This window comes from Hippopotamus amphibius, chromosome 15 (assembly GCF_030028045.1).
Source record: "Hippopotamus amphibius kiboko isolate mHipAmp2 chromosome 15, mHipAmp2.hap2, whole genome shotgun sequence".
NCBI lineage: Eukaryota > Metazoa > Chordata > Mammalia > Artiodactyla > Hippopotamidae > Hippopotamus > Hippopotamus amphibius.
In genome coordinates, this window is record NC_080200.1 from 29,508,663 (window position 1) to 29,534,167 (window position 25,505).

General features: G+C 55.0%; 1 protein-coding gene across 1 annotated transcript in view; it reads left to right on the plus strand.

Annotated features, from left to right (window-relative positions):
- Positions 1 to 25,505, plus strand: part of PLEKHG4B (pleckstrin homology and RhoGEF domain containing G4B) — a 46,129-nt gene that overhangs the window by 18,832 nt on the left and 1,792 nt on the right. Inside the window, 17 exon segments of the mRNA XM_057708449.1 lie at positions 882 to 992; positions 995 to 2,105; positions 2,291 to 2,553; positions 3,864 to 4,050; positions 4,961 to 5,084; positions 9,128 to 9,221; positions 13,495 to 13,581; positions 15,852 to 15,968; positions 16,306 to 16,404; positions 17,035 to 17,177; positions 17,689 to 17,827; positions 18,573 to 19,076; positions 19,478 to 20,319; positions 22,617 to 22,869; positions 23,814 to 23,903; positions 23,985 to 24,219; positions 24,831 to 25,000. Of these exon segments, the coding sequence (XP_057564432.1) occupies positions 882 to 992; positions 995 to 2,105; positions 2,291 to 2,553; positions 3,864 to 4,050; positions 4,961 to 5,084; positions 9,128 to 9,221; positions 13,495 to 13,581; positions 15,852 to 15,968; positions 16,306 to 16,404; positions 17,035 to 17,177; positions 17,689 to 17,827; positions 18,573 to 19,076; positions 19,478 to 20,319; positions 22,617 to 22,869; positions 23,814 to 23,903; positions 23,985 to 24,219; positions 24,831 to 25,000 (4,569 nt within the window).

Here is a 25,505-nt window from a genome sequence, read left to right on the forward strand (position 1 = left end):
GTCTACATTATCATTGCAGTTGAATAAACAATAATAATAAACTGTGAATAAGGGCACAGAAAAGTTAAAAATCTCTAGAGGTATATTAGGATGAGATTCTTTCTTTTTCATTTTCTCTATTACGGTTTGTGCAGTAAGTCGGTGCTGGAGAAGGGAAAATTGCAAGAAGCACTAGAACTAAACCCAGTAGAATGCGATCCTGTTTCAGAACCTGTAACTGCCGCTCTGACACGTGGGGGTCCCACTGCTGTTCCCGAACAGCCTGACACCCTCATGCCCCATGAAGATACCGGCTCATCTATCCCGAAGTCAGAACCTTTTCTAGAGCAAGTTCTTCTCAAGAAGTGATGAAGGACTCACCCCATAATCGACAGCTTGGTTGCAAACTCCAGTGACCCCTTCAAATAAGTAGAAAGGACAGCTGCTATAAGTGGGAGCTTGCGTAACATGGGTGTCCTGCCCGGATCGTGCCCTATCACCATGGCCCCCACCTGTAATTCCAGAGGCTGTGCTCTGCCTGGCGGCTGCCTGTGAATGCCATAAGCTTAGACCAAGGGCTGCAAGGGCGAGAGAGTGAAAGCCCAGCCCATGCCCAGGTGGGGCAGACTCCTGGGAGTGGCTCGCCCCACAGCCCCTGGGGTTGAGACTGTGCCTGGGGTAGCTCCTTCACTTGGCTCCCTGTGTCCAGCTGTCCACCTCCCCCAGCCACACAGGAAGAGCTGTACAAATGCGTTACTAATGCCCTGTTTTTAGTCCTGATTTCTTTGGTGTTCTGAGGTGCTGGGGGACCCAGTCGCCCACCTTCCTACTGGATAGAGACCAGGGACTCTGACAGGTTCCACATCAGCCGCTAATCTCCCTCTGTCCCTCTCTTGTCACAGGCCAGGTACGCAGGCCTCCTCTTCCTGCACGAAGGCTGGCCGCTGTGTGTTCACGAGAAGGTGGTGGTGCAGCTGGCATCCCTGCGCAGAGACCGGCTCAGGCCTGGGGACTTTTCTACCTGCAGATCATAGCGGCAGGGAGGCAGTCCGCCAGACTGGTCTTGAAATGCCTCTCCCGGTGTGGACAGGGCTCGGAGGAAGTCGCTGTCCCTGAGACCATGTATGGCTGTGTCTTCACAGGAGACTTCCTGGAACTGGTGAACGGGGAGCGGAACAGTGTCCCCTTGCAAAACTGCTTGCTGACCTCGGGCTCGGCAGTCTACCGCACCCCCTGGAGCAACATCACAGACTCCATCTTTGTCCCCACCACCGGAACCATCCTGCCCAGCTGCCCCAGCGGTCCTGGGCCTCAGCAGCCGGCACTTGGCAGCACCTGGGAGGCCCCAGCTCCGGCACCAGCCATGGCCAGCCCCCCTCCCCAGGGGGACACCCCTTCCAAACACACCCTGACCCTGCCCCACTGTGGTGGGCATCCCAGCAGCAACCAGCCCTGCCACCTTCCTTCCCCAAGAAGAACTGAGTGCAAGAGCCCCAGGACCCTGTCTGGGAGTCCCAATGGAGGCCTCACGGGGGTCAGCCCCTCAAAGCGGGATCCCTGGGACCATCCTGAGAGCCCTGAAGGACCAGGAGGGTGGCTGGACCCCGTGGACAAGAAGGACGGCTCCCAGGCCCTCGCCTTCCACCCAGAAGGGGGCAGCCCAAGCTCCAGGAGGCGGCCACCCGGGGCCCCGGCCAAGGCGGAGGCCAGACGCTGGTTCAGGAAGTCCTACATGGAGGCCCTGCAGAACCCCTTGCCCCTGGGCTCCAGCTCCGAGGAGTCCGTTGAGGACAAGGCCTGTGGCTCCCAGACCCACAGCTGCAGGGCCAGGGGGGCCAAGGCAGCAGCAGGTCTTACACAGAAAGAGACCCCTGGCCCCGGGGGAGACCCCCAAGAGGTCCCAAGTCAAGACAGTGGTCCGGGATCTGCAGGGAAGACCCTCCCCAGGAGGTCTCGATCCTGGGAGAGGTCCCCCAGAAGCTCCCGAGGTGACACCCGGCGGGCCTCCCACCACTCAGCCAGCGCAGGGCCCGGGGGTTTCCTGGGAGAACAAGCTGTCGGGACCAGACCCCCGGGCTCCAGCTCTTTAGGCACAGCAGAGAGTCTCAGCTGCACCGGAGAGGAAGGTGAATGTCCAACCATGCTCCTGCCACCCTCCCCTCCCCCACCCTCCACTCCCCACCCCTTCCCCACCCCCTCCCCACACACCCCTGTCTCCCACATGTGACAGTTGGTTTGGTCACTTGGTTCAGTAGAAGCCTATTTCCTTATCCATATCAACTTGAAAATGTTTGCATGTGTTTGTTTCCAGGGCTGCCACAACAAGGTACCAAGACTTGGTGGCTCAGAACAACAGAAAATTATCCTCACCTTCTGGCCCCAAGGTCCAAGATCAAGGTGCCCCAGGGTCCCACTCCCTCCAGAGGCTCCAGGGGAGGGACCTTGTTGCCTTTTCTGGCTACTGAGGCCCCAGGCATCCCTGGCCAAGTTCATTGCCCTTCACCCTGTGTCTCTGTGTGTCCCCAGCCTCCCTTTCCTTTCTCTTGTAAAGACACTGTCGACTTAAAAAAAATTGCACAATGTGAGAGTTGCGAGTTGAATTTATTTGGGGAAAATGAGGACTGCAGCCCAGGAGACAGCATCCCAGAAAGCTCTGAGAAACTGTTGCAGAGAGACAGCGGGAAGGATTAGTGTATATGTATTCTTGGTAAAGGAGGAGTACATGCAATTAAAAACATTTTTTGGTAGGGGGTTTCTGCGAGTCACAAGGAGCAGACGTCACCATGTAGGGATTTACTGCTTTTCTAGATATGAGGGGATGCAAGGGTTGGCTCCCGAAATCAGCTCCTGAAAACATCTAACTGAAGACCTGTTCCACCCGCCCATTTTCTAAAGCACAGAGGGCCTCATTCCCGATCTCCACCCTGAATTCCCTTCAGGGGATGTGGAAGATCAGCAGCTGCAGCAGCACAGAGTGATTTAATTCTTGTCCAGGCAGAGGGCACGTTCCAATTGATAGTTGACAACACCTGTCATTAAGTTTAGGCCCACCCTAAACGTCACTAGTTCACTTCTGCAAAGAGCCCTTTCTAAATAAGGTCACGTTTGTGTGAGGGTGAGGACCCCTCTCTGGGGAGGTGCGTGAGCGGGACGCCCCCTCTTAGAGCTGATGTGCGAGGGCGAGGACCCACTTTCTCTGAGTGATGCTCGAAAAGGAGGCAGCCCTCTCTGAGGTGATGTGTGAAGGCCAGGAGCCCAGCCTCTGAGTGATGCTGGGGGGCGTGGCCCCCCTCCCCGAGATGCTGCTCGAAGAGGAGTGGAGGTCATGCATGAGGACAAGGCCGCCCTCTCCGAGGGGACAAGTGACGGCAAGGACCCCGTGTCTTAGCAAGTGTGTGAGGAGAGAAAACCTTCTCTCAGATGTGTGGGGGTGAACCCCTTCTCTGAGGTGATGTGTGAGGCAAGGAACCTTTCTCTGAGGGGACGAGAGAAAGCGAGGCCTGCTTCTGACATGACGGGTGAGGGAGAATGCAGTGTGAAGGGTGAGGGCTCCCTCTGAGGTTATGTGTGACGGCGAGGCCTCATTCTCTGGGCATGGCAGGAGGTTGAGGTCACGATCCGTGACATTGTTCAGTATAAAATGTATCTCCCTGGGGTGCTTTCTGGTGGTCAGGATCTGAGAACCTATTTATTTATGTTATTTATTCATTACTCCTCAGGAGCAGCCTGACCCGCATATGTGCTCACGAACCTTTCCTACCAGAAATGGGATAGGCTCATAGGTCTCCTGTTTTCTCCTTGCATTCCTAGCTGCCTTCAAACCAGAGAAATGCGTCATCTGTGACCAGGTCTCTTTCCTTTATGCAGCTGATGTCTACGCAAAGGGCAGCAGCTTCCGAGGAAGCAGCCCCAACCGGTATTCAGAGCTGCTTGCTGAGCCACTGTGTGGCAAGGGTGAAGGGCAGACGCCTGGCACAGGAGACCTGCCCAGCCAGGTGCCCAGCCAGGTGCCCAGGCAGGTGCTGGAAGTCAGCCAGGAGCTGCTGCAGTCCGGGGCGGTCACCCTTCCAGGTGAGCGTTGCTGTCTTGCTAACAGATACCACAGGCCAGCGGCTCATTAACGATAGAACTTTATTTCTCACAGTCCTGGAGGCTGGACGTCCACGATCAAGGTGCAGCACGGGGGGTGCTGTGAGGGCCCCTTCCTGGTTCATACTCAGCACCTTTCACCATGTCCTCACATGGCAGGTGGGCAAGGGTCTCTTTTATAAGGGTGTTAATCGCATTCATAAGGGCTCCACCCTCAGGACCAAAGCCCCTTCCAAAGGCCCCACCTCCAGACTCCATCAAATCAGGCATTAGGGTTTCAACATATGAATTTGGAGGGATACAGACAGTCAGAGCATGGCAATGGCCATCACCCTCCCAGGTGAGCATGGCTGTCACCTGCCCAGGTGAGCGCCATGCAGATCTCACAGCTAAGCCAATAACTCAAATAGTGCTTGCAGATCCTGGCTCCGTATTTCTCGAGCTTGAAGCCGTATGTGTCCCATGGGGGCTGCCCTCTTTCACGATACCCCCTTGTTAGTTCACAACCTCCTGGGACCTTCCCGGGTGGAATCTGAAATCGCCCACATACGCGCAGAGGGCAGAGAGAGACTGAAGAAAGAGGCAGACACCCCACGTCGGCAGGTGGCAGGTTTAATAAGCAGGTAACTTACATACGAGGCTTGTATTGGGTGGCCACAAGATTTCCACCCCACCTGCCAGAATCTTAAAGTTTACATGGAGGCCTTAACTGGGCTCAGTCATGGGACTGTTCACTTGGTCTCAACGCCACACCATTATCTCAAAGCTGCGTCCTGAGGCAGCTGCTGGAAGCGGGGAGGGCAGAGGAGCACAAGGGGCCTGGGTCCAGCTCGGGGGTCAGCCAACGGTCACATCCTCTCAACGCGCTCCTCCAACACCTCTCTCTCTGTAGGAACCCGAGACCGTCAGGGAAGAGCGGTGGTGCAGGTCTGTACAAGGGGCCCACTCTGGTCCAGCGAACACATGTCCAGTGCTGAGCTGACCCATCTGCTGAAGTACCTGCACACCATCCCCAGGTGGGACTGAGCCAGCCTCCAGTTTTCAGACCCTTTGGGGATAAACCCAGCTGAGGTGTAACCTCGAGGGGGCTCCAGGGCTCCGCTGTCTGGCCCATCACTGCTGCCGGTCCCGTCTCCCACCACCAACTCTTCCTGGGCCCTCAGCCGTCCCCACACACGCCTCCCCTCATGCGCACCTGGACCCCCTCCTCCGAACGGAGGCCTAAACTCTGCATCGCTCCTCGCTGCTCATACTTGCCCTAAGCTCTCTCTATCTACATGTTTTATGCTCCTCCTCTTTCTAAGAAAGATTTGAAGTGGCCTTGATTAAAGATGCAAGCTGATACAAACAGAATATTTAGTATAAACAGGGGAAGAAATCATACAAATGGGAGGTAGCTGGTATCAGGAAGCAGGAAAGACTGACTAGGCCTTGCGTCATTTCTGGGCCTCCACGTGCCAGGACGGATGCCAGTCCTCCAGAGCTGCATCTTCCTGGCATGGACTTCCGGGGGACCTTGCCTCCTGCATCCTACAGAAGGAAGCAGGCGTGCTTGGGTGACCTTCCCCAGGGGTCTCCCTGGACCAAGGACAGAGACGGGGCAGACGGGAGAACCAGAGTCAAGGACGGTTAAAGAGCATAATTTGGGGCCCATCACTCCCGTCGATGCAGACGCGCTTCTGGCAGCCCTCGCGGGTGTGGTGATGGGTGGAGGAAGCCTGCAGGGCTCAGTCCTGAGGTCGCAGACCCAGGTTTGAATCTCGGCTCTGAATCCCAGCCCCACCCTTGGCTGGAGCATAACTCTGTGCAGTCCCTAGAACAAAGTCACATGACCTCGTGTGAGCGCAAGTTCGTGAGTCACTGCCACGTGTGAGCGCGTGTGGGAGCCTGCTCGCTACCTGGTGCGCCCTCGCGTGACATGGGAACGTTCCCTGGTACAGCATCACCCGTGATCTCGGGCTCGTTGTGGAGTATCAACTTCCTGTTGAGATTTCTTCTGAAGTAGCAGGGGTACAGTCAGCGTGGGAATACATACGCAGGAAAGGACTCAAAGGAATGTACCCCCGACTCCTTCCCAGAGCAAGGCTCCCAGTTCTGCGCAGGCCCTGCTTTTGCTGCCCTGGGCCTAGGGTTTCAAACTTACCCTTCAGCACAGATGTCAAAATGTAATGAAACGACTCTGAAAGAAATTAGTGTCATCCTGCACTAGTCCGTACTTGGTAAGCCTCAGGTAAACTCCTTCAAAGCCCTAGCACAGTGACATTTTCTATTTACGAGAAGCTTTCCTTCGGCCGCAACAGGGAGGTCCTGCTTGGCAGGGGCCGGTGGGGCCACCACCCGGCTGTACACGTAGCCTCTTGGCTGGCGACCTGTGTGCTGCGCTCTCCGTCTGGCAGTGGAATGCCCCAGAGAAAGGAGTGAGACTGCTCTGGGGTCTGTGGGGCCAGGGCTTGAGCTGGACGTCCAGACCCCTGCTTTTTCCGCTTTACTGCAGCCAGTGCAGACAGCCCACCGCTCCTCACCAGCTCGTGAAGACCTGGGAGAAAACATTTCTGAAGACTTAGAGGAGCTTGTTCTGGAGCCCGGTGGTTTGGCTGTTATTTCCCCACAAGTGCTGAGACTGTGAGCACCCTGATCTGATCGAGAGTGGCACCGGGAGGAGCCACGGGGTGGGGGGACACAGGCCGTCAGCTCTCGGGAAGAGGCACCTGAGATGCTGCGTCTTTGGGAGGAGCGTCCGGCAGAGTCTCGTCATGGGTTCCCGTGGGCGTGTTACACGGGGCCCGCGTTCCTGTGAGTTTGCCTTGTGAAAGGACTGCCATCAAACTCAGAAACACAGAGCCCTAAACTCGGAAAGGATCTTGGCTGCTATCCATGCAGGAGGCCACCCTCCGTCCCGCCGTGCACGCTTACCTGGGCACACGAACGAGAACAGCAGAAGGCTTCTGCCCTAATGGAGACACACTGTGAACCCGAATCGTCGCAGCTCCCAGGGCAAGACAAGCCCACAGCACCAGAGGGACTTCCCAGACGTGCTGCGTCCAGAGGAGGGTGAGTGCAGACAAGAGGAGGAGGAAGAGCACACGCAAGGCCTGGAGCAGTCGTGTGCTTTCTGACAATAGAAGACACTGTGAAGACAGCAGGCCCCCCTGGGCCGGAGACCACAGCGTGTGGCAGACCGAGAGGCCGGCAGTGGCAGGAGGACAGTTCTGAGGCTTCTGCAGAACTGCAGACCAGACGCCTAGGGCAGGTCTGCATGGTGGCCTGGGGTGGGCCAGGCTGGGGGCCCAGAGGCTGCCAGCCGGTGGGAGTGCCGGGAAGCAGGGGAGTCAAGGCGCTCCAGGCAGCGCAGGACGCGGGCAGAGACGAGTGGATCTGGTCTGGGGTTCCAGTCGGCACCAATGTGGATGCTGGAACAAGTGAAGGATCCGTCTCAGCCACCCAGGACAGGGTCCAGCAGCCGTCCGAGCCCGGGAACAGCCCCTAGGAAGGGCGGGCTGTCCTCCCAGCACAGCTGCCAAGGGGGTGAGGTCGTGGAGGAGAACATGTGGGTCACTGGGCGCGGCCGCCCCCGTGGTCCTGGTGGGGCCACTTACTGGCCCCTGGGGCCGTGGTTGACTTGGCAGGTGAAGGGAAACCCCAGCACCAGGGCGAGGGAAGGGAGGCCCGTGACGACAGAGCGAGATCCGGCCGTCCCCAGGGGAGGCTGCCGGGCCTGACTGCAGAACGCGCTGGAGCAGGATGGACAGCAGACTCTGTCAGGAAGTGGAGCGTCGTGCCAGCTCCTGGCAGCACTGCTCAGGACCTCGCTTCCAGCCACCTGCGTGGCAAAGCAGGGTGGATGCCGAGAAGTCCCTGGGCAGAGAGACACAGCGTCCACCTGCCTGCCCCCCGCCGGGCGTCCTGGAGCAGGCAGCACCACACGGCAGCGTGGGCTCTACAGCGCCACTTCTGTCCTCAGTACCTGGCCTCCCTCAAGAAACACCCTTTAAAATTGTTCTTTAGTAGTTGTACCCCAAATTGAACACACCCTGACTGCAGGGCGAACAGGGACCCAGCACTAAACCTGTGCGGCTCTGCCAGCTGTGTGTGAGCGGGTGTCAGTTCCCTGCTGCCACACGTGCGTTTGCAGATCAGCTGCAGACACGCGGCCGACACGCTAGAGTGCAAGGCGGGTCCCAGGGACACTGAGAGTTTTGAAGAGTGAATGTACCGAGACTTCCTAGGTGGCACAGTGGTTAAGAATCCACCTGCCATCTCAGGGGACACGGGTTCAATCCCTGCCCCAGGAAGATACCACATGCCATGGAGCAACTAGGCCCATGCACCACAACTATTGAACCTGAGCTCTAGAGCCCATGAGCCACAACTATTGAGCCCATGTGCCACAACTACTGAAGCCCACATGCCTAGAGCCCATGCTCTGCAACAAGAGAGGCCGCTGCGATGAGAAGCCCATGCACCACAGCGAAGAGTAGCCCCCAGTTGCCACAACTAGAGAAAGCCCAACGAAGACCCAGCACAGCCAATAAAATAAATAAATTAATTAATTAATAATTTAAAAAAAAAGAGTGAATGTACCAACTTGTCCCGGCCTATTAGTCCTTCCTATTGAATCTAGACCTGAAGCTTCTGATGACACTCACAGTACAGTTTCAGCTGTTAACAGGATTTTCAAAAGCACGTGGTGAGATTTTTAGTTTTAGGGAATCCTCTGTGGTCCTGCATCACACAGACAGACAAACTAGCACAGAGACACCCAGCAGCCCCTGCCTCCTGGATGAAGGGCCTGCTTCATTCACCCAGAGCTGCACCTGCATGGATGCTGGTGGGCGGGAGAGAGAAACCAGGCCACCCCACCCTCTGGTCCACCTCAGTGAGTCCCGCAGTTGCCTCCAACTAAGAAGGAGCTGATTCCTCAGGAAGCAGAAAGTCGAAGTGTATCAAGTCAAGAGTCCTGCGCTTGTAGAGCCAAGAGGATGTGGGTGGGGACGCGTCTCATGTAGAGACAGGGAAATGTGATCTGGAAGAGATGTGACACCTGTCTTTCTTTCTCCAGGAAGGAGGTGCGGGAGCTGGGGCTGGTCCTCCTGGTGGACGCGCGCAAGAGCCTGGCTGCCCCCGCCCTCTCCCAGGCCCTGGCAGCCCTGCAGGTGAGTGGGTCGGTCCTGTCCTGGGGCCCCGAGCCTCTCCAGGTGCCAGGGGTCATCCCCAGCCACCACCTCCCTTGTGTGAATCTGGAGACATGGGGAGGGGCCTGAGCTTAGAGGTGGAAGGAAGAAAGCAAGTTCCCTCTCCTTTCCCCTTGCGGACTCACTGCAGTCCTTCAAGTCCAGCTGGCCAGGGTCAGCCATGTAGGCGCTCCAGCTCGTGCTCTGACTTAGCAGGAACGGTGATGACCTCCATCCATAGCGTATCCGTGTCTACCGTCCGACTAAACCCGGGTGCAGGGTAGTAAGTCACCCTCCCAGACAGGGACGGGGGCCTGGAGGAGTCCTGGAGCCTTCTGGGACGGGGTCAAGGCTGGTGGTCTAGCGGTGGCCCCAGGAAGCCCCAATCCTGGATCCCAGGTCATGAGTAAATCCAGGGAGTCCCTGGAACAGGGAGGGAAGCACCACTGGATGTTTCAGGGACCCAGGGCCCAACGGGAGCCCGAGAACATTCAGTCTCCCTCAGACGTGTGTATACGAGGCCTCTTGTATACCAAGCGCTATGCTGGGGTCCGGGGTCTCAGAGGCACCTGGAAGCCTTTCCAGCTGCTCCAGCTGCTCCCTGAGCTAAAGCTGTGTCCTCTGTTCCGTCTCTAATGGTGCAGCACTGGTCGCCATTTTCACCCAGGCTCCTACATTTTGGGGATGCCAAACAAATTCTTCCAAGGAAAGACTCAGTGACTGAGGTTGGAGTGAGTCTGAGCAGCTGGAGAGCAGAGTCTGAGGAAAGGAAAGAGGGGCCTGGCAGACAGGCTGTGCACGGGGCCAGGCCGGAGAGGATTGGCGAGAGGATCCAAACTTCCAGGCAAGAGAAGAGGCGTGCGCGCCTGCCATGTGCCGTGCCGCGTGCTGTGCTACGCACGTGTTGTGTTGTGTTGTGTGCGGCTGGGGAGCAGAACAGGGCCGCAGCACAGCCAGGAAGATGCAGACCCACATCTGCACACTCTGCAGGCCCTTCCCAAAGCCAGAGGATGTGGTAGCTCTGCTCCTTTGGCATCCGCTGGGACCGTGAATATTGGCAACGCTGAAGAGCACTCTAGGGAACTCTGGGGTCCAGCCTCCAGCAGCTACGAGTGAGCCCGTCCTGGCAGGTTTGCTGCACTTCCCCACCCAGCTGTCGACCTGAGTTCTAGGCAGATTGGACCTGGCCACTTACCGGTTTCCCCAGCATTTCTTTTTGTTCAGACTTTCTTTAAATCCTGGGCCATGAGGGTCTCATCGGGAAACGAACCTGGAGAGAGGCCGTCCCTGACCACCCCCACGTCTCCCAGAGCAGAAGCTGGAAGCTGGGGGGGCGTCAGCTACATCTGGGACTTTCTATTACAAGCAGATAGTCTAAGGAGCTTCATGGTGGGGTTACTAGAGGAAATCCAGTTCTTTTCTGTGTTTGGACATAACTGTTCCACAGAGCCAGCGTTCAGACTGCCCTGAGGGTCTTGCAGAGAAGGCTGGCCTGCAGGCCCTCCCCCGGTTTTGGCTCAGCTGACAGCAAGATCTCTGATCCGAATGAGAGGAATAGAGATGAGCTGGAATTTAAGGGTCATGTGTCCATTTTCAATTTAAGTTTTGAGGGATGTATAAAAGTAGTTACATATTTTTACAAAGGACAAAAAAATTTCAACTGTTTTTCATATCTATCTCAGGTAAGTATACTTCAAATTTGTTAAATTATTAAAGTTCAAATACCAAAAAAAGCTTTCCATTTTGAAAAGGGAATTGTGATTTTTTTTCGTTGGTGGAAGAAAGTCCTGAGAATTTGCTTGTCCCTACCCCACAGGTAGGTAACTATTACCTTATTAACAGGTAACTATTACCTTATTAACACAGTGATTGTCGTAAGGCATTAACTCTTCTCTCTTATCTGAGAATTGACATTAATTTTCTGCGCAATAGTAACAAATCCTAATTGTAAAAATTCACTGAAACAGGAATATGAGACATATAAAACACTTTCCAAACTGTTTGTAGTTTTAATGCATGATAACTCAAAATTTTAGCTAAACTGAGTAAGAGAAATAGAATATGGCTCTAAAATAGGAAACAAGATTGTTCTTTTCTCTGGCTTACTCATTCAACAAATATTTAGTGTCATACACAAGAAGCCACTTAACAAAAATATAAGTATATAGGATGAACTTAAATAAGATATCAGGGACTTCCCTGGTGGTCCAGTGGTTAAGAATCCTCCTTCCATCGCAGGGCATGCAGGTTCGATCCCTGGTCAGGGAACTAAGATCCCACATTGCCTCGGGGCAACTAAGCCCTTGGGCTGCAGCTACTGAGCCTGCTTGCTCTAGAGCCCAAGCACCACAACTAGAGAGCCCGCGTGCTGCAACAAAGATCCCAAGTGCCACAACTAAGACCCGATGCAGCCAAATAATTAATTAATTAATTTAAAAAAAACAAATTAGATATCAGTTAGTCCTGAGGCCCATCCAGTAAGTTCATTTCAAAATAGGGGATTATAAAAAAGCCTAAAATTTGTTTATCACTGCAAGAAAGTATTAAACAGTAAACCCTTAGGGAATATGAATGAGGAAACACTGGGTAAATAAAAGCATTTTATTGCTAAATGATCTGAACTCAATATAATCTAGCAAACAGAAACTGAGGAGTTTGATTACAGTCATAAACACTTTTAAAAAATAGGATTTTTTTCAACCAGTAGGGTTGGAACAATTGGACATCTGTATGCAAAAGAGAGGGAAAAAAAAGGAAATCCTCAACACATACCTCATATGATATACAAAAATTAACTGAAAATGGATCTTAGACCCACATGTAAAATCTAAAACTATAAAACCACCAGAAGAAAACATAGAAAATCTTCATGACCTTGGTTCTGGCAAGTATTTCCCTGCTCTGACCCCAATAGCATAATCCATGAAGGAAGAAATGATAAATTGAATATCATCAAAACTTAAAACTTCTCCTTGGACTTCTCTGGTGGCACAGTGGTTAAGAATCCGCCTGCCAATGCAGGAGGAACGGATTTGATCCTTGGTCCAGGAAGATCCCACATGCCTTGGAGCAACTAAGCCCATGCGCCACAACTACTGAAGCCTGTGCACCTAGAGCCTGTGCTCTGCAACAGAGAAGCCACCTCAATGAGAAGCCCACACACCACAAGGAAGAGAAGTTCCTGCTCTCCATAACTAGAGAAAACCTGCACACAGCAATGAAGACCCAACACAGCCAAAGATAAAACAAATTAAAAAAAAATTCTCCTTAAAAGACAGTGTTATTAAAATGAAAATACAAAGCCAAGACTGATAAAATGTTTGGAAAACACATATCTGGGAAAGGACTTGTATCCAGAACATATAAAGTTTCAAACCTCAATAGTAAGAAAACAAAAAGTCCAATAAAATATGGGCAAAAGATTTGAACACACTTTACCAAAAAACATTAATGAATGATATATAGGCACATAAAAATATGTTCAACATCTTTAGTTACTGGAGAAATGCAACTTGAAACCAAAATGAGATCACACACATACAGCTACAACCACAGACTTGACAAGAACAAGACCTTGGTGTTGCTGGGGGGGTGCAGGACGGTGTAGCCCCTCGGGAAGACTGTTTGGCTGTCTCTTCACAAGCTAAACATGCACTTAATCATAGCACCCAGCGAACCCACGGCTGGGTGTTTACAGAAAAGAAACGAAAACACAGTGTTTACAAGGCTTTGTTTATGATTACCAAAAGCTGGAAACAATGGCGACAAGGCTGTGGTGCCTGCAGTCGAGGGACACGGTCAGCAGTGAGAGGCTGGAGCCACAGACCTCCGGGTGAGAGAAGGCAACGCTGCACTGCACGAGGCGTTCACAGGACATCCGGAAAGGCAAACCTGCTGAGAAGGAAGACGCACGGGTGACCGCCAGGGGCTGCGGGGCTGGGCTTGAAGGCGTGCAAGGAAGTGTGGGGGATGCTGAACTCTCTTCCGTCTTGATTGTGGCGGTGGTTACGTGACTGTGTTATGTCAACTCTTAGAGAGCTGTGCTCTCAAAAGGGAGAATTTATCCTATGCACACTATAATCTATAAACCTGATTACCTTAAAACTCATAAGGGCAAATAATTTCCATTCAGAGCAAAGGCAACTACATTTTACGCATTTTAGATGCTTTGGGAAAATATCAAAGTAAAAGTTAAAAATATCAATGGAGTTAAAAATTGGAAAGCTCATCTCTATTTCTTTCTCACTTATTTCAGAACACATCTCCTCCCTTAGTCCATAGCATTTTGCTGCTGGTGGATAAAGAATCAGCATTTAGGCCTGACAAGGATGAAGCGATCCAGGTAATGGTATTAGACCGCCAGCATCAGCCTGACTGACGACTCTGACAGACAGACGCTGAGCGACGTGTGAGGTTAACTCTCAGGGCGCCCGGGGGAAACAGTGTGTGCAAGAACCGCTGTAGGGTCTGCCGCGTCCGTGTGGGAGCCTGGATGCCTGTCTCCAGTGCCTTGGATTCTTGCAGGATTTGGCTGCAGAGCGTAACTTTCTAAAACCTGGTCTTTCTTCTCCACCTCATTTGTTTTCTTTCCTTCTCTTCTTGCTTCCTTCTCTTTTAACTGAAAACGTCTTTACTTTGCCTTCATTCTTTTTTTTTTAATGTTCACTCTTTTCCTCAGAACTTAGATTTCTTTTTTATTTTTATTTATTTATTTATTTTTGGCTGTGCCACATGACTCGTGGGATCTTAGTTCCTGACCAGGAATCAAACCTGTGCCCCCTGCAGTGGAAGCGCAAAGTCCTAACCACTGGGAATTCCCAGCCTTCATTCTTGAAGGATATTTTCAATAGATATAGAATCCTGGCCTGACAGTAGTTTGTTTGTATGTTTTTTCAGCACTATAAAAATGTTGTTCTGTTGTCTTCTGATGAAAAATTCATAGTAAAAAAAAGTTCATCTGTAGGAAGTGTGTCATTTTCCTCTGGCCACTTCTAAGATTTTCTCCTTTTTTAGTAAATTGACTAGTATGACTTGGCATGGTTTTCCTCTTGTTTATCCTGTTAAGTTTGGCTGAACTTCTTGAAATTCTACATTTATGTTTATCACCAAATTTAGGGAGTTTTCAGTCATTATTTTCTTTTCTTTTTAATTGGCTGTGTTGGGTCTTTGTTGCTGCACACGGGCTTTCTCTAGTTGTGGCGAGCAGGGCCACTCCTCACCACAGTGCGCGGGCTCCCCGTTGTGGCGGCTTCTCTTGTTGCGGGCTCTAGGCGCGTGGGCTTCAGTAGTTGTGGCGCACGGGTTTAGTTGCTCCTCAGTGTGTGGGATCCTCCTGGGGCAGGGATTGAACCCGTGTTCCCTACATTGGCAGGCGGATTCCCAGCCACTGCGGCACCTAGGAAGTCCCTCATTATTTCTTGAGTCTTTTCTGCCTCATTCTCTCTTTCTTGATTTCAGTTACACATACAGTACTGATATTGTCCCATAAATCTTTGAGAATCTGGGTTTTTTTTTTCACTTTTTATTCTTTTCTTTTCTTCAGATCAGATTGTTTCTATTGATCTATCTTCAAGGTCATTTACTCCATTCAGCTATTAAGCCCACCCTGTGAATTTTTAGTTCAGATACCGTGTTTTTCAGCTATAAAAATTTCAGTGGGTTTTTAAATAGATTTTCTACATCCCTGCTGAGGTTCCCTACCTTCTCATTAATTCCATTTTTCATCACTGAGCATAGTTTTAATAGCTGCTTTAAAGTCCTTGTCTAATTATAACATCTGTGTCTTTCTGAGTTGATCTCTGTTGATTGTCTTTTCCCCTTCAGAATGAGTCACATTTTCCTGATTCTTTGTGCATCAAGTAATTTTGGATTGTATTCTGGACATTGTGAATATTGTGTTGCAGAGACTCTGGATTCTGATCTAAGCGCTCACAGAATGCTGTTTTAAGCATATATTTAATTTGATTAGACTGAGTAGGTCCAGTTACACACAGCTGGAGCTCCCTTTCCCCAGCTTTCTCGCTCGAGTGGGTATTGATCTTCACTTTCTACCCCAGCTCTATGCTCTGTATCAGAGCTTCAGCCACTCCAGTCTTACCATCTTGGCAGGCTGCCTTCAGGCCAAAGCCACAATGACAGGGAGCCACCCAGGCCCGTCCTTTTACCCAGTTTCAGTTGCCTCCATGGTAGCTTTGTTCACCCTCCAGAGCTTTCATACGGCTGTCGTTATACTTTGTCCAGAGTCTGTAGTTTTGTCTGGGGGGTCAACTCTGCCAAACCAGAAGTAGCTCATCCTGGATCCGTCCTCTCACTTTTCCCTTCCTCCTCCTGCCATTTTCCTGATAGCATCTTGCCCTCTCTTCTTCCCCAACTTTTCTGTCCTCTTGGTCTTTATTTCTCTTTGCTGTCTCTCCGTTCACATCTCACCTAGATTCCTGTGTCCAGCCACACACACTCCAGTAATGCCACCAGCAGGCAGGATAGCTGAGCCCTGAAGTCGCCTCTCGATCCTCTCAGCCCAGTAACAGCAGTACTCCCAGGAGTGAGCCACTCTAGTGGTTTTCCCTGAGGGCTAGGTCCATGGCCATGACCGGTGAACACCTTCCTTGGCAGTGTGAGCTGGTGGGCTCCCTGAAGGCCCTGCACAAGCTCATCGACAGCTCCCAGCTGACTGCAGACCTGGAGGGCTCCTTTCCCTACAGCCACAGTGCCTGGATCTGCTTCCGTCAGGTAAGGTGCAGCTCACAGCTGCTGCACGTGCCAGTTTCCTGGGCTTCTCCTTAGACGGATGCTTTTACTTAGAAAAGGGCATCCGCCCACCCGAGGCTCACACCCCTCGTAGTCACCATCCACAGTCTGTTTTTGGACGACCACACCGTGGCGCGTTTGGGAATGCCGCCGAAATCCCACCCTGGGCGGGAGAGGAGTTCTGCAGGTGCACAGAGGTCACCCGGCGGCCACACGGCAGGCTTTACAACCTGAGATGGTTCGTATGTGGGACCTCACAGCTGCTGTTTAGCGTCTGTAGAACCTGTCTTTATGTCTCCTGGCTCTCAAACCTCAATAGAAGCTGGAGCTCTTCACCTCGAACTGCGAGGAAGCCATTGCTTTCCTACAAAATTCAGTCCGCTCCCTGAACACGCACAGGACCCCAAGCACAGCACAGGTAGGTTCTCCTGTGTTTTATTTTATTTGACAGATAGGTGGGAACACAATGGTTTGGCCAAAACCATCATCTTCAGCAGAAATTTTCAAGCCCTTTTTCATTCCTGTATCCCTTGCAATTAGCAAAAAACTTCCAAAAGACTACTTCCTCCCCCTTGTGACCAAAAAAATCCCCCTCTGCCCAGAAGAGAAACATCACCATTACATTTGCTGACATGCCACCAAGGCACAAGTGATTGCTGTCAGGAATGAGTAATTCAAAGGAGACATGGAGGTAGATGGCCGGAGGGACCTCGACGGCCTAGGGACCAGGGGCCTGGAGACACCTCCCGGTGCCCAGGGTGCGCGGTGAAATCCACCAGCCTTGTCTAAATGCCAGGGTCTCCTCCTGCTGCCACCTCAAAGCTTCGCTCTTTTTTTCTGCCCTCAGACCTCCCTCCCCTCGGGCGAGGGCATCTGGGGCTGTGCTACCTTCCTGCGGGGACCGGGCGGCCAGTGGGGGTGCGTCCAGCCCACCGGCTTTTAGCTTGGTTGATAGAGCAAGGACATGGGTCACGTTGACATGTCCACGAGCACTAGGCTCGGGAGGGCCGGAGGAGGGCTTCCAAGCACGTTTCTGCCTCCCGGGCAGGAGGCTGCGGAGCTGATCTGCACGCACGAGGCGATGATGAATTGTGTCCTGGAAGACGCGCGGCTGGTGGCCCTGCGGCTGGAAGGCGGCGCCGTGCTGGCACGGCTCAGGAGGGAGGAGCACGGCGCCGGCCAAGACTACCTGTAAGTGTCCCTCCGGGCAGCGCCGGACCACAGCCCAGCCAGGGTGGTTCCCAGCGCTCTGCCCAGTCACAGGAAGCCCGTCTTTACCACCTGCAGTGTCTCCAAGCAGTTCAAACTTCCATTCCTCCGATGGACACACTGTGACTGACCAGAGAGTAATTCCCTTTTTAACTACGGGAAAGCCTAGCAGATTCCTTGGAGGGCTCAAGTGGAGACAAAGCTCATTTCCTGGGCCTCCTTGTCTGTTGCCTCCGGGGCACTGGGCCACCCGCGCACATTTCCCTGCCATCTCTGGGGCGCCCGCACTTGTGGCTGTCGGGGCGTCACAGCTCACGTGTTTATGGTCCTGCTTGGGCTCAGGGCCTCCTCTGGGGCTTCTGATTCTGTCAGATGTACAAAGAGTGCAGTTGGTGTTTGTAACCAGGTGTCCCCCGTGGATGTTCCTTGGGGACTCGCTGTGCACACACAGGCGATCACGATGCCTCAGCCAACAGCTGCCTTCTCTCTGCAGAGACGCCATTGACGCTGCCTCCAGGCTGCACAACCAGGTGGACGAGGAGGTCCACAGGCTGGTCCTCACCTCCAACAGATGTCTGCAGGAGCTGGAGAGTCTGCAGGAACTGAAGAAGCTCCAGGAGGGAAGTGACCAGGTCGGTGTCCTAGGAGAGGTGACCAATAGGGCTCCAGGAGGAATGTGACCAGTCAGGGCTCCAGTGGGGAGGTGACTAGTCAGGGCACCAGGGGTGTTCTAGCTCCTCTTTTACATGCCAGAGGCTCTCCTGGTGATTCCGGGTTGCCTGCCCAGGGCATGAGTGGGGATGGGGCCATTGGAGGCCCCCTGCTGGCCCCTCCTCCTGGGCTGGCCAGCTCCTCCAGAGATGCTGTCTGACCCCCCCAGAGGGGAGGACCTGGCTACAAGTCAGGGAGGAGATGAGACTCAGTGCTCACTTGGCCCCTGCCTGCCTCACCCTCTACAGAGAGCACCCAGGCCCTTCGGGGTGGGACGGGTGTGCATGTGGGACTCCTGCCTCTCCACAGCCCCCAGGAAGCAATGGTCCATTTTTCAAAGACCCTAGTTTCCAAACAGTGAAAATAGCTATAAACTTGAGCCACAGAGATGTGTGGTCATCCCAACCCCGCTGCAGCCCGAACTCAGTCACTGCCATCCACAGATTAGAACATCACGAGTGAGAACAGTGGTTCAAACTGAGGCCAGGTGGCCTTCGTTGCCACGGTTACTCAGGGTGCGCTCAGCAGACGCTGTCTGGATGAGGTGTGTGGCTGTAGGAACCAGGTGCCCCGGCCCCATGGTGGCATCTGACACCTCCTTTGTCCTCTGAGATCTTAGGGCCAGACTCCTTCACACATTTAAAAGTAAAACCTTTTCCTACTTAGATCACATCGTGGTTTGGAAAAGAAAGAGAGAAATTCCTCGTGCCTTTGGAGCTGCTGTCTGCAGGGAACTTGGAGCAGCGGCAGGCGTCCCCGGCTCTCCCAGACAGGCGGATGGTGGGTGCCCACTGGGACACATGCAGGGACACCTGGGCCACTGCTGGGGCTTGTTCTCCGTGTTTGCTCCTTGGACCACAGCAGTATTGTCAGAAAGGACTGGGGCTGATGGAAGAGGATTTGGGAGGCACAGAGGAAGGGACCCAGGACTTCGGAAGGAGTCTGAGCACCAAGGCCGACCTGGCTGAGAGGAGGGAGGGTGTGCGGGCCAGGCAGGCCTGCCGGTCTGAGTCCTGCGAGACGGTAAGAGCCCCAGCCCAGTCCCTCCCGGCTGTACTCGCTGCCCATTCCTTGCTGCAGACATTCAGTGGGAGGTGGGCGCCACCCCCAGACTCTCCACATACCTGTGAGGAGTTCATTTATTGTTCCAGACAGACAGGCCACATGGACGCGTGAATGGTTCTTTCTATTTACCAGCTCAGGTGTAAGAGTCCACTTACTGCTGAAGACCCCAGAGCGATCGCTGCGGCATAGCAGCCCCTGCACTCTCGCCAGCGCCCTAGAACTGCCTGCCGTCAGGGCGCCAGGGCCAGAGTCCTCAGACCACTGAACCCAAGAGGCCAGGGCAGGCCAGGAACTCTCTGCCTACGGTCCCTGGTCCTCAGGTCCCACACCAGGCAGAGATGTGGACTGTTTCATGGTCTCTCCAGCCCTGACGTCCCATGGTATAGTCTGGCCGGCAGCTGCCCCCGTGAGCAGAGGGTCTTCCTCTCACTCTGGCCTCTGGCTCCCCCTGGTCCTTGGTTTGGGCCACCTGGTCAGCAGGAAGAATGTGACCTGAGTTTACCTAGGGTGCTGGGTGGGGCCACCCAGGCTGCCTTGGTCATAACTGTCCTTCACTGCGCGGACCGGTGCCCTCCTGTGCTGTGCAGGTGAGCGGGTGGACGCTGCAGTGCAGTCAGCGCCTGGAGCATGTGGACCCGGGCCTGGTCACCAGGGACCTGAGGACCTGTCCTCAGGAGGCTGTGCAGAGCCTCCCCAGCGCCCGCGTGGCGGGGTCGGGCCCGCGCGGCGAGTGGTGGGTGCTGCCGTGGGGGCACACCTCATGGCTGCAGAGCCGGAAAACCCAACTCCACTGGAAAGAGGCCCTCGGAGAGGCAGCCTCGGGCCCCGGCACCCTGCCTCTGGGCCGGAGCCCCCTGAAGCACGAGCTTGCCCAGGGACCCGAGGGGCAGCCCCGTGAGCCTCCCTGGACCCTTCCGGCTGACCACGAGGGCCACACAGGGGCGTGGGGCCAGCTGCTGCCCGGCCTCCCTGGACAAGCTGCTCTGTGTGGGCAGGAGGGTGAGCACCGGGGCCCAGGTGTGCACGCAGAGGACGGCAGCTCCATGTGCTCCTCTGAGCCCACCCAGACACCTGCCGCCCACCCCAGGAAGCACCCCCTGAAGAAAATTATGAAGAAAACACAAAGCTTTGAGATTCCTCAGCTTGACAGTGGCCCCCGGGACTGCCACCAGCTGGGCCACGCTGGGGTCTTTATCCAAGGCCTGGAGGTGACCAGCACCATGGCCTCAGAGAAGCAGCCCCCGCTGAGGCCACGTGCCCAGAGCCCTCGGGTCCCTCGGAACTGGAGTCTGTCCTCCCCCTCCAGGGTGCACCCCTCCGAGGAGGATGGGAGGGGGCGAGCAGGAAGGTGAGGAGGATGCCCTCCAACCTGTGGGCCTAGTGGTCAGCGGGAGCTAGAGACCCAAAGCTGTTAAGTGCACGTCGACAGCGTGGGAAACCCACAGACACCCCTCCAGGCCCGCCCGTGGGGTCCAGGCTGAAACACATCTGATACGAAGCAAGACATTAGTGACCTCCCAGTTCTGAGAACGGAATCACTAAAAGCTGCTTCCTTTTTCAGGGCATGGGGTGACCTAGCACACCCACTCTGATGGTTCAACAACCAACTCTAGTTATCTGGAGCCCATTTATAGAAAATTATAATAAGCAAGTCAAACCCACAATATGAAGAAATTCCTTAAAATTTGCTTTAAACCTTAAAAATTGCTTTAAAAAAAGTCCAAGTGTTGAGGTGAGAAGCGTGTGCCCATTTATCTGTTGCCCAAACAAAGATGTCCATTTAGTTTGTTAAATCTTTAAGAAAATGTTTGCAGAAAGGTACTTTTTATTAACTGTTTGGATAAAAAGTGGTCAAGGACCCCACCCACCCCAGTGATAGTCAGTGACGCTGGCCTGGCCTCACAGCCTCTGGGCTGTTTGTCCCTGTTTATAGTGAGCTGTGGGCTGGAGGGGGCGACCTCCTGGTTTCCTCCAGAGAGCAGCTGGAGTCTGAACCGAGATGGTTACAGAATGCTCTTCTGAAGCAGCTTTCAACAGTCTTGTTGAAGGTGGACCTTGTGGGCTGGGGGAGGCTGCCGGGAGAGCTGCAGGTCCGTGGGCAGCCTTCCAGCTCCTTTTGAAGGCGTCGGGGCAGCTGAACGCAGGGGTAGGCACCGTCCACTCGCTGGGAGACGCCTGGCCACCCAGAGTGGACGTCCTGGGTTGGGGAGAGAGCAGGTTGGGGAAGCTGTCCTGCCTTTGCCGCTGGGGATGGTACCCCTCCCGCCGGTCACGGGCCTCAGACCCGCCAAGCCCAGGTCTGGCGGTAGGGACTCCACACACCCCCTGCAAAGGAGCGAGGCCTCCTCAGACGCCAGGCCCAGGGCGGGAGCTTTGCATAAACCACCCCGTCTTCCCGGAAACCCAGTTGTCCAGAGGGTGCTCCTTTCACCTGGCCAGTGGTCATTTCCCCAGAAATTTCTAGCCTTTATGAGTCCATTTCCATTTACTTGGTCCAGATGCCCAGACCATGCTAGTGTGTATTTTTTTCTGGATATTGAAGAAGGACACGTGTTTTTGGTGAGTGTTGACAGGAGGTGACGTGGTGGCCGTGCCTGGGTGCCAGCCCCCTGGTGTGGGGGAGCCTCCCATGGCTCCAGGCTCCAACCCACAGTGGGCTCTGTCTCCCCAGAAACGAGGAGCACCTGCAAGATCTGCAGGCGTGAGAGGGGCTGCAGGCGTCCGGGCTGTGCTGCAGACAGGATGAACTCACAGCATCTGACCACGTGTATTTCCTACCATTGGCTGCTATTTTCCAATTTAAAAAAAAAGTAAAGACAAATAATGGCAGGAAAAATCTACCAACCCCCACTGGTGTCATTAGGATTGAGTGGTTTCAAAATGTTGCTGGTGGGATGCTATCAAATAGGGAAGAAACGCATAGCGTGCGTGGGCCCCACACCAGCTTGGGAACCCCAGCCTGGATGGGGCCCTCTGCCCGCGGTCCTTCTCCGCAACACCTGGGCCCCCAGGCCTGCTCTCCAGCCTCTGCTGCAGTGGCCTCACTGCGTCTGGGTCAGAGGTCACTAAGTAAAGCTGACTTTTGGGGACCACCTTGTGGTAGGTTAGCAGCCGGTGTGTGTCAGAAACTGGCTTTCCTGTAAATCTCCAGCACAGTCTTCGCGGCAAGCGCTCCCTGCTGCAGGCGTGCGAATCTTCTTCCTGCCAGAGCTGCCCCCTAAAGACAGAGCTAGAATCAAACCATCTGCACTCAGGGTTGAAGTTAGGGAGGCTGCAAATCTCTCCTTTTCAGTTTCCGAGGGGATCTTTCGTCTGAAAAGGCCACGATCGGCAGTGTGGAAATGTCAGTGCAACAGCTTTCCTTCTGCTATAGCCTCCCTGAGCTTTTCTACATCAGAGGAGCGACTCCAGGACAGGTGAGGGGACAACTCAGGTACGAAGCTACTCGAACTCATTCGTCGCCAAAGACAGGAAACAATGGGAAAGAGGCCTCTGCGCGTCTCCAGTCTCCAGTCTGTACCCCGTGCTCATTGCTCTGGAGTTTCAGTCTCTTGTCTCTTCCGAGGCAGGAGCAGTGCTGACAAATCACCTTGTGAGGCCAGCGGCCGTGAGGCCTGAGCCTCCCCTCGGCTCTCTGTCTTCTAGCAACCGACCACAGCACGTGCTGGCCGAGGTGACCTCCACGGAGAGGCAGTATGTTAGGTCCTTAGGGTATGTCATCGACAACTATTTTCCAGAAATGGGAAGGACGGACCTGCCCCAGGCCCTGTGAGGGAAGTGCAGCGTCATTTTCGGGAACTGGGAGCAGCTCTACGCCTTCCACTGCCAGCACTTCCTCCCGGAGCTGGAGTGCTGCCGACACCACCCCTGGGCCATGGGCAGCGGGTTCCTGAGACACGTGAGTCCCCGGCCACCTTGCGGACAGGGTGAGGCCAGCCCCACTTGTGCTGGGAGAGGCCCACGTTTCAGGCAAGTGGTCCCTGCGTCCGGGTCAGGAGACGCGTCTGTGAGGGTTACGACCTGGCTCTGGACACTTGGGCCTCGGGGTCAGCGGGTGGCACCCCGGTCGAGAGCCGCACGTGCGGGGTCTGCACTTGCGCCATCACACCTAATCTGTCCGCGACCCGCCCCTCGCGGCCAGCCGGCCAAAAGCAACTTCCAAAATCAGTGTGCTCCCTGCGCGTAGGAAGGCCACCTGGTCCGCTCCCCGTCCTCCCGTGAGGCTGCCCAGCCCTCCTTCCAGAGGGGCTCCAGACCCGCCTGCCCAGGTTTGAGAGCCGCGTGGGTGCACAGAGTATTCTGAGGAGATCGGAGGTTTTATTAAGTCTCTTCTCAACCGTGAGTATTGTCTTTAATAACATTCTTAATTTACCCTGAAAAGAAAGTTCTTTCAACAAGTAGTCACCAAGCCAGCTTTGGGCACGGGGCCGCGTCTGTGCTGGGGCAGGGGGCACCGCAGGCACTGTTAACGTGAGTCACCACGACGGAACAGCCGTGAGGGAAGGAAACCCCACGTGGTGTGTCTTTTCAGCTATTTCTTAAAAGTGCTTTTAGCCGTAATGTGCAACACGTTGCTTTATGTTGACAGTAACCTTGAGAATTTTGAATGTTTAGACGACCTTGGTTCTTGATTGTTAATGAGTATTTCACACCCTCCCGCGGGCCCGCCCTCTGAGCGCCCCCTGTTGTCTCTTCCCCCAAAACTGGCATTTTGAGACCAATTCTAGAGCTGCCACCGCGTTTGGGAAGCTGAGTCCCCTCTCCTGACTGCAGCGAGACCCTGCAGGGCTGCGCAGGTTCCGACCCGAGCCCAGCCTCAGACGCCGCGCCCTCGCTTTGCAGGAGGAGCGGTTCGGCACATACGCGCTCTACAGCAAGAACAGGCCCCGGTCGCACACCCTGCTCTGTGGCTACGGCAGCGCCTTCTTCAAGGTCGTCCCCACCCCCCACCCCTGCCCGTGAGCCTTGCCGCCCCAGCCTGGCCCAGGCTGACCCTCTTGCCCGGCCTTGCAGGACGAGCAGCAGGAGCCAGGCAACAAGATGGACCTGGCCTCCTACCTGCTGCAGCCCGTGCAGCACACGGGCGAGTACGCACTGCTGCTCCGGGACCTGGTCGAGGAGGCCGGCTGCTGCCCCGCCCGCGAGCAGGAGCTGGAGGAGCTGCGGGCCGGCGCGCGCGTGGTGCGAGTCCAGCTGCGCCACGGCGACGATCTGCTGGCCGTGGACGCCGTCTGCGGCTGCGACGTGAGTGCTCTGGGGCCCTGGTGGGTAGTACAGGCCTGCGGGGAGGTCCCCGCCCCGGAGACCCCCCAGACCCTAGCGGGGAGGGACCACCCGGGAGAGGCCATTGGAGCAGCTGCCACGGTAGGAAAAGGAGGCAGGCTCTCAATGCTAAATAACTGGGTGTGAGAAAAATTGAGCTTGGCCTTGGGCTTTGGCCCTGAACCTGCCAATTCGCCTCTGCTGGGGGGGCAGGGTGAGGGGGCCAAGGTTGGTACCCGGGACCAGCAGGGGGAGACCTCCCTGTCAGGCAGGACGGCCACTGAATTGCCTGTTCCAAGGGAAAATGTAGGTGTCTCGTTAAAGCAGCATTAAGGGTTTCAAGCAGCCCCAGGTGGTCACCCTGAGACCTGCTGGCCCCCAAGTCCTCATTCTGTGAGCTCAGCCCTGTGGTCTGGGATAGTTGAGGCATCTCCCAGGATGGGGCTGTCCAGGGAGGGAAGGGGCGACGCCTGGCCGGGTGCAAATGACCCCCTATGCGGCTATCGCCCTGGCTGGTGGAGGCTTCATGACACAGCTTGCGGTCGGGCTGGGACCAGACCACGCTCAGTCCCCTGAGGGAGCCTGGCCCGCTCACAGGTGAATCTGAAGGAGCAGGGCAGCTGAGGTGCCAGGACCAGTTGCTCGTTTGCTGCGGAAGGAAGAAGCACCTGAAGCGCGTGTTCCTGTTTGAGGACCTCATCCTGTTCAGCAAGACCCAGAAGGTGGATGGAGACCACGACGTGTACGCGTACAAGCAGTCCTTCAAGGTACCACTCAGGCAGGCAGGGCGCTAGGGACCGGAGGGGACACAGGATGATTTGTTATTGTGGCTCTTTGGCTGAATTTTGGAGCCTGGGGGCCTCCAGAAGCCTCAAGGAGACATTTGTCCTTCTCGCTTGTGTGCCCGTCCAGGGGCTGGACAACAGACGTCACCTCATCGGTGACTCCGTTTCGGGTTTGGGTGAAGGCGGGCAGAACACAGGGGAGGCCCTCCCCTGGGCGGTCTCGGGCGTGGCCCTCACCTGTCCCCTCAGACAGGCCCTGGGGGCGAAGTCTCCAGGGAGAGGCCCCCCACCCCCGCAAACCCCTTCCCCCGCGAGGGTGCCAGTGTGGGCGGATGGGGGAGGTGGTGAGGGGAGAACAAGATCCGTCCCATCCCCCACGCGCCCCCAGCCCGGCCTCGTCCACACCACTCGGTGTCTGTGTGAAGGGGGTCAGCGTCAGCCAGAGAGCAGTCAGTTGCCCAAAGGGCAGGATCTGAGGTCCCCTCCG